This window comes from Ochlerotatus camptorhynchus, unplaced genomic scaffold (genome assembly GCF_037179485.1).
Source record: "Ochlerotatus camptorhynchus isolate MF236.1 unplaced genomic scaffold, CSIRO-AGI_Acam_v1.1 ptg000022l, whole genome shotgun sequence".
Lineage (NCBI taxonomy): Eukaryota > Metazoa > Arthropoda > Insecta > Diptera > Culicidae > Ochlerotatus > Ochlerotatus camptorhynchus.
The window spans coordinates 5337501-5346034 of NW_027040514.1; the positions used below are offsets into that span (position 1 = coordinate 5337501).

The 8534-nt window shown below is 34.7% G+C and overlaps 1 protein-coding gene across 3 annotated transcripts in view; it reads left to right on the plus strand.

Annotated features, from left to right (window-relative positions):
• Positions 1-8057, plus strand: part of Ctl2 (Choline transporter-like 2) — a 90152-nt gene extending 82095 nt beyond the window's left edge. For all 3 annotated transcript variants that reach the window (XM_065227117.1, XM_065227108.1, XM_065227125.1), the window contains 5 exons: positions 5601-5766; positions 5828-6059; positions 6123-6438; positions 6499-7153; positions 7211-8057. In XM_065227117.1, the coding sequence (XP_065083189.1) occupies positions 5601-5766; positions 5828-6059; positions 6123-6438; positions 6499-7153; positions 7211-7317 (1476 nt within the window). In that variant the 3' untranslated portion in view covers positions 7318-8057. The remainder of the gene's footprint in view (positions 1-5600; positions 5767-5827; positions 6060-6122; positions 6439-6498; positions 7154-7210) is intronic.
• The last annotated feature ends 477 nt before the right edge of the window (positions 8058-8534 follow it).

Genomic DNA, 8534 nt, shown 5'->3' on the forward strand with positions numbered 1-8534 from the left:
TTGATTTATTGATTTATTGATTTATTGATTTATTGATTTTTAAATTCTTTGATTTATTGATTTGTTAATTTATTGAATTAGTTATTTATTGATTTATTGATTTATTGATTTATTGATTTATTGATTTGTTGATTTATTGATTTATTGATGAATTGATTAACTGATTTATTGATTTATTAATTTATTGATTTGTTTTTTTTTATTTATAGATTTATTGTTTTATTGATTTATTGATTTATTTATTTATTGATTATTGATTTACTGATGTATTGATTTATTGATTTATTGATTTATTGATTTATCTAATTATTGATTTATTGATTTATTGATTTATTGATTTATTGATTTATTGTAATATTGATTTTATTATTTATTGATATATTGATTTATGAATTTATTGATTTATTGAATTATTGATTTATTGATTTGTTGATTTATTGATTTATTGATTAATTGATTAACTGATTTATTGATTTATTAATTTATTGATTTGTTTTTTTTTTATTTATAGATTTATTGTTTTATTGATTTATTGATTTATTTATTTATTGATTATTGATTTACTGATGTATTGATTTATTGATTTATTGATTTATTGATTAATTGATTTATTGATTAATTGGTTAATTGGTTAATTGATTAATTGATTTATTGATTTTTTGATTTATTGATTTATTGATTTATTGACTTATTGATTTATTGATTTACTGATGTATTGATTTATTGATTTATTGATTTAATGATTTATTGATTTATTTTTTATTCTTTGATTAATTGATTTATTGAATTAGTGATTTATTGATTTATTGATTTATTGATTTATTGATTTATTGATTTATTGAAATATTGATTTTATTATTTATTGATATATTGATTTATGAATTTATTGATTTATTGAATTATTGATTTATTGATTAATTGATTTATTGATTAATTGGTTAATTGGTTAATTGATTTATTGATTTATTGATTTATCTAATTATTGATTTATTGATTTATTGATTTTTTTTAAATTCTTTGATTTATTGATTTATTGATTTATTGAATTAGTGATTTATTGATTTATTGATTTATTGATTTATTGATTTATTGATATATTGATTTATTGATTTATTGATTTATTGATTTATTGATGTATTGATTTATTGATTTATTGATTTATTGATTTATTGATTTATTGATTTATTGATTTATTGATTTATTGTTTTATTGTAATATTGATTTTATTATTTATTGATATATTGATTTATGAATTTATTGATTTATTGAATTATTGATTTATTGATTTGTTGATTTATTGATTTATTGATGAATTGATTAACTGATTTATTGATTTATTAATTTATTGATTTGTTTTATTGATTTATAGATTTATTGATTTATTGTTTATTGATTTATTGATTTATTTATTTATTGATGTATTGATTTATAGATTTATTGATTTATTGATTTATTAATTTTTTGTTTTATTGATTTTTTGATTTTTTGATTTTGGGATTTATTTATTTATTGAATTAGTGATTTATTGATTTATTGATTTATTGATTCATTGATTTATTGATTTATTGATATATATTATTGATATATTATATAATTGATATATTGATTTTATTATTTACTGATGTATTGATTTATGAATTTATTGAATTATTGAATTATTGAATTATTGATTTATTATTTATTAATTTATTGATTAATTGATTTATTGATTCATTAATTTATTGATTTGATTTATTGATTTATTGATTTATTGATTTATTGATTTATTGATTTATTGATTAATTGATTTATTGATTTATTGATTTATTGATTTATTGATTTATTGATTTATTGATTTATTGAATTAGTGATTTATTGATTTATTGATTTATTGATTTATTGATTTATATATTTATTGATTAATTGATTTATTAAATTTTTGATTTATTGATATATTGTATCATTGATTTATTGCTATATGTATTGATTTCTTGATTTATTGATTTTTTGATTTTATTAATTTATTGATGGAGAGCAGGGTTGAAAAAATCACCAGCATTTGCTTTGATATGAATGTTTCATCCATAGTGAACTTTGATGAATTTTAGTGATTTTTCCAGCCCTGATTGATAGGCCGGAAATCGATGCCCAACGCCATTTTGAAATCCAAGATGTCAGCCTCCGATTTCAGAAAAAGGGCAAAATACTGACGACGACCCATCAATATGGGTATTTTCGGAATCGGGGTAACGTCTAGAGATCGAAAATCGATATGCGACGCCAAAATGGCGGTTTCCGATTAAAAGAAAGTGGGAAATACTGTCAAATACCCATCAATATGGGTATTTTCGTAATCGGGATGACATTTAGAGGTTGAAAGTCGATATCCGACGCTATTTTTAAATCCAATCTGGCAGCTTCCGTTTTAAGAAAAGTTGGAAATACTAACAAATACCCATAGATATTAGTATTTTTCATAATCGGGATGACGCCAAGAGAATTAAAATCGATATTCGACGCTATTTTTAAATCCAAGATGGCAGCTTCCGATTTTTGAAAAAGTGTAAAATACCCAGCAATATGAATATTTTTGGAGTCGGGGTGCGGTTTAGAAAATTAAAATAGATATGCGTCGACATTTTGAAATCCAAGATGGTGGCTTCCGGTTCAAAAAAAAAAGTGGGAAATACTGTCAAATACCCATCAATATGGGAATCAGGATGACGTTTAGAGAATGAAAATTGGTATCCGGCGCCATTTTGAAGTCCAATATTACGGTTGCCGGCTTAAGAAAAAGTTGGAAATTCTATCAAATACCCATCAATACGTTTTTTTAGAATCGGAGGAACGTCTAGAATCCATAGATCTCCGACGCCATTTTGAAAGTTAAGACGGCAGCTTCCGATTTCAGAAAGCGTGCCAAATACCCTAAAATATGGGTATTTTTTTAACCGGATGATGAAACGTAGATGCCGAAAATCGATGTCAGACGCCATCTTGAAATTCAAGATGGCGACTTATGTTTTCAAAAAAAAATGGGAAATACTTCAAATACTCATCAAAATGGGTATTTTTGGAATCGGGGTGACATCTAGAGGCCGGAAATCGATGTCCAACGCCATCTTGAAATTCAAGATCTTGGCTTCCGATTGCAGAAGAAGTGTCAAATACCCTACAATAATATTGACTTTTAGCACAGAGTTGCGACCTATGACAATCACGATCGTCAAACAGCTGATGATAGTAACGCTTGGTACACACTTAGATTTTTTTGCCGAGATGGGCACCACCGAGCAGCTCGGCATTTTATTTTGCTGGAAATTCAGCAAAAAATATGTTTGTTAGCTGAGATCTCGGCAAAATTCCCGTTTGTTAGCTGAATCTCGGCAAGTTTTTCACTGAGATCCAGCAAAATAAAATGCCGAGCTGCTCGGTGGTGCCCATCTCGGCGAAAAAATCTAAGTGTGTACATTCCTATCAATGTGCTTGTCGAAGCAGTCTCCATGACCATCCATTCAAAAATGGTGTCGAATATCAATTTTCGGCATCTACGCGTCGTCCCGTTCCAAAAATACCCATATATTAGTGTATTCGACGCTCTTTCTGACCCAGATGATTTTGCCTCGCTCCCGGTCCCTTATTGTAGGGTATTTGATACTTTTCCTGAGCACGATGGCCGCCATCTTGGACTCCAGAATGGCCTCGTTAATGTAATTTTCGTTTAATATGCAGTGTTGAGTACTTGACACTGATGAAGTCTGCATGTAGTAGGCAAAATACTCGTATCTGTCAAAAGGTAAGCAATTATAACGGAATTAAAAGGAAATAAACCAACACATTCAAAGCTCTTCATAAAGGGATTCCGTTTATAGGTTCGACAAAATTAAAAGATAAAATAACAATTTATTACTACATATAATCCGCGACGCGTGACAAGTCGAATGAGCCCCGAATTGAAGTGATAGTGGAAAAATAAAACCAAGGAAGCAGCTTTCGAGTCATTCATTACGTTAATTGAAACACGTCTTTGCTTCAAATGTAATGAACTGATGAACTTGACGAACGAAACAAGCGATAGCCAAGTCATGTTTAATGGGAGGAATGTTCATCGTGACTCGATAGCAAGAAACACAATGACTTACACGAAAATGATATTGCTCGAAAGAAAGCGATTCTGCAGAGAGTTCACTTTCTTTTTCTTAGCTTCGAAAATGCAGAAGCCTGCTATTAAGGCTGTGTTTCATTTGGTGAATTTACTCTTCAATTTGACAGAAGGAAATTTTCAAATAAGCCTATTATTGTACTAGACTTATTTCTAACAGATCAGGAATCAATTTTGACAAACACCTTTTCGAAAATCGGACGATCAACAACAGAGGTATTTTCGAACATCTTAATTTATTTTCGAAGTGTTAAATTTAAGTGAAAATTTACCGAATGGAACACAGCGATGTACGTCAAAATTGGGGCCTCTCAGTTGGTAAAGGTGCAGCTAAAAAGCGAGACCATCATGGAAGTGGCTGGGTTCGATTTCTAGCAATTTTTACAAGATTGATTTATTGTTTAAATTTTCTCTGGACTTCCATGAACTTCGGAAGGACTTCGCTGAAATTTGGCATAACTTTCGTTAGGACTTCCCTGAAGTACAGCAGGCCTTCCCTGAACTACGGCAATACTTCCTTTGAACTTCAGTAGGACTTCCCTGTCCTTCGGCAGGCCTTCATTGAATTTGGAATCTTGGAATTGAAGTTGTCATTTCAGTAGTATAATTATTATAATTATACAATAAATTGTATTTACGAATATGGTCGAAATTTCAATACTTCCCATTTTGCTAACTTGCAATGCTTGTTGGTATTAATGCATTTTGAATTTGGGTGTCTCAGTATCAACGGAAAAGCATTAACGTTCACCTAAATTAATGGGGAAGTGCATCTAGAACACTAAGTTCAGAGCACGTAATAAGCTAGTATACGATAAACAATAAGCATGAAATACAGATAAAAATAATAAGAAGAACTGCATCAAAATGGATTTTTGTCTGTCAGAAATAAATCTGCTAGATTGATAACTTTCCATCTGTCAAATTTTAACGAAAAGCTAGAGTAATCCGCCAAATGGAACACAGCCTTAGGCTGTGAACCATTTGCCGAGATAAATTTAACTCGTGGTTAAAAGTGACATTTCGAAAGTTATTTTCTATGTTCGAAAATCCCCGTGCTGTCGATCGACCGGTTTTCGAGCCACGGTTGTCAAAATTTAACTTCTTGTCTGTCAGAAATAACCATGCTCGGATAGCAGGGTTAATCGATAACTTTTCATCTGTCAAATTTTAACCAAAAGTTAAAATAATCCACCAAATGGTTCAGAGCCTTAGAAGGGTATTCGAAGTACGTTTAGCTCACAAGTGACGTCCACGACAATTTCCAAAGCGTTCTAGAAGACTACTTACTGCTGAAAAGGTATCCAACTGTATGATTGAAGCGATTAGTTTGAAATTTGAAATTTCTCGTAACAAATATTTTCACTACTAACATCGCTAGGCTAAATTTCACATCACACATTCCACCGGACATACTCATGCTCATAAATGTCTACCAATTTCAACCAATTCCTCCCAGACCGGTCAGATGGTCGTCGAAGACATCCTGGAAACGTGGCGCCTGGTGATCGTGATCCTGGTCCTCTCGCTGCTAGTCAGCCTGATCTTCATCACGATGCTCCGGTGGATTGCCAAGCCGATGGTTTGGTTCTCGATCCTCGGCGTCATTGCTGCCCTATGCTACGGTAAGGAACTATCCGCAATTCCAATCAATGTCCCAAATGCATTTTTCGAATGAAATTCCAGGAGTTTACTACAGCTACGAGCAGTACCAATACATCAGCCAGCATCCGGTCGAGAGTCACGTGAACGTGTCGCCCAATCTGAGCTCGCTGATCAACTCCTGGTTCAAATCCGATCGCACCTGGCTCTGGATACTGGTCATCCTGTCGATCCTGCTGGTCGTTCTCCTGTTGGTGGTGCTGGTCCTACGCAAACGAATCGTGATCGCCATCGCGCTGGTCAAGGAGGGAAGCAAGTTAGTATTCCCATGTACGGCTTAAATTCTCATTTCACTGATCGTTCCCGTTTTTGACGACAGAGCGGTCAGCGCAATCTTCTCCACCGTCTTCTTCCCGATCATTCCGTGGGCGATGCACATCCTGGTGATCGCATTCTCGATCGTCGTCGGCCTCTATCTGGCATCGATCGGTGAACCCATCCACCGGGTGTACGGACTGAACACTTCGACGTCTTGCGTGTGCGACAACGGCTACCGGGATGGAGACATCTGCGAGCCGACTTCATTCAACGATCACTGTCGCAACAGTTTGCTGCTGGCGCGGGATGCTCGCTGTACGGATGCGGCCTGTCACTTTCAGGAGATCAACAGCCCCAAGGAAGTGGGATATTTTCATGTGAGTATTGGATGTATTTTGGGAACACTGGTATTGATGAATTCGGTTATCGTTCTGCAGGCCGTCAACGTGGTAGGTTTCTTCTGGGGGATCTGCTTCGTGTCCGCGTTTGGTGATATGGTCCTGGCGTTCACCTTCGCCACCTGGTATTGGACGTTCCGCAAGAAGGAGCTTCGGTTCTTCGTGTTGACTACGGGATTTCTGCGGACAGTTCGTTACCACTTGGGCACGCTGGCGTTCGGTTCGCTGATCATCGCCATCTGCAAGATCATCCGGGCCATGTTGGAGTACATCGACCATAAGCTCCGGAAGTACGACAACGGAGTGGTGAAGGCTGTGCTGTGCCTGTGCAAGTGCTGCTTCTGGTGTCTGGAGAGCTTCCTCAAGTTTTTGAACACCAACGCGTACATCATGTGTGCAATCCATGGGAAGAACTTTTGCTCCAGTGCCAAGGATGCATTTAGTCTGCTGGCCAGAAACATCCTGAGGGTGATCGCACTGGACAAGGTTACAGGGTTTTTGTTTTTCCTGTCGAAGCTGCTGATCGCCTGTGGAATGGCAGCGGTAACTTATACGTTCTTCGATAATAATGGATCGACCAAGCTGCACTACCCGTTCGTTCCGGCGATAATTGTGTTCGTCGGGACGTACGTGATCGCATCCGTGTTCTTCAGTGTGTACTCGGTGGCGGTGGATACGCTGTTCCTGTGTTTCCGTGAGTGTCGAAGGTTCGATCAGTTTTGGAATCATTATATTGAAATTAATCTTTCAGTGGAGGACTGCGAGCGCAACGATGGCACCCCTGAGAAGCCCTTCTACATGTCCAAGAGCCTGATGAAGATCCTGGGCAAGAAGCAGAAGTTTGATGCACCTCGTTGAACCTAGGATTAAGCAGCACCCAGTGCATTGTAGCAGTACACAGTAATGATATCAAATACTTACTATGCCAAAACTGTATCAAAAAGTAACATGAATATTAAGGCCAAAGTGAAGAGAAAGGTAGGTGCAATCCATTAAGTCAAAAGTAGGATCGTGGTGAAGTGAGCTTTCTTTTTCTATAAGAAACCAAAAGAGGAAAAAGACTTATCCCAACCTACACATACACACACACACACGTTATCAATTTATTCGATTTGAATATCAATCATTAGCATTATCAGTGTAGGTGTTTCGTATTTGTTTCCACCTTAAAATCGAAGTTGTCACAACTTCGCCTTAAAGACACACGTACGTATTTTTATACACCTATTTATGCGTATAAATGTATTAGTATTAAGGCAACGTGAAGGAATTTAATGGAGCATTGAAAGGGAATGTTGCAAGAATTGGGAATGTTTCATTCGCGTGGAAACCGATTGTGATCGACTGCGATAGAGTGTTGTGAAGAGAAAGAGAGAATTAATATATTGAATTGAAAGTGATGAATATACCTCTGAGAAGTGTATTTTTTTATGATGAGATCAATGATTAGTGGAAGAGCATAAAACAGCATATTAAGGACATTTTATAGAACTGCAACTATTCATACATAAGGATCTCAGCCATTTCACAGCAGAGGATAAACATATGTAGTTTTATGTTTCAGACGACACATGCAAATTACATGGAAATCGTGTAAACATTGTTTAGGATGTTTCGGCTAGTGAATATCACTTCCTTAAATACAGTGGTGGGCACTGTTAACCGAAAATTTCGTTTCAGTATTTGAACTTGGCCGACTTCAGGGGCTATAAAGTTGTGACGTCTATCGCTCAGCCTAAAAATCTTTACGACTAAAACTAGGCCATATGAAGATCCCAATCTTTGAATCGAAACGTTAACGATGATAAAACTGTAACACTTTTTCTTGAAGACTGAAACCCGAAACTAAATGACTTATTCTGTAAGATCTGCCCTAAAGATCGCTGAACATCAATAATGTTCTCTAGACCTGAATTTCTCAGAGGTTTTTATTTTTTCCGCAAATGCCCTGAAGATATTTCAACTGTCCTGAAGTTCTTTGATCTATCCTAAAGCTCCCACATTTTTTCTGATATTTCAGTACTTCCTTGAAGCGCATGGAAATTCTTTTAAAACCTCTAAATTTTTATCGCTGA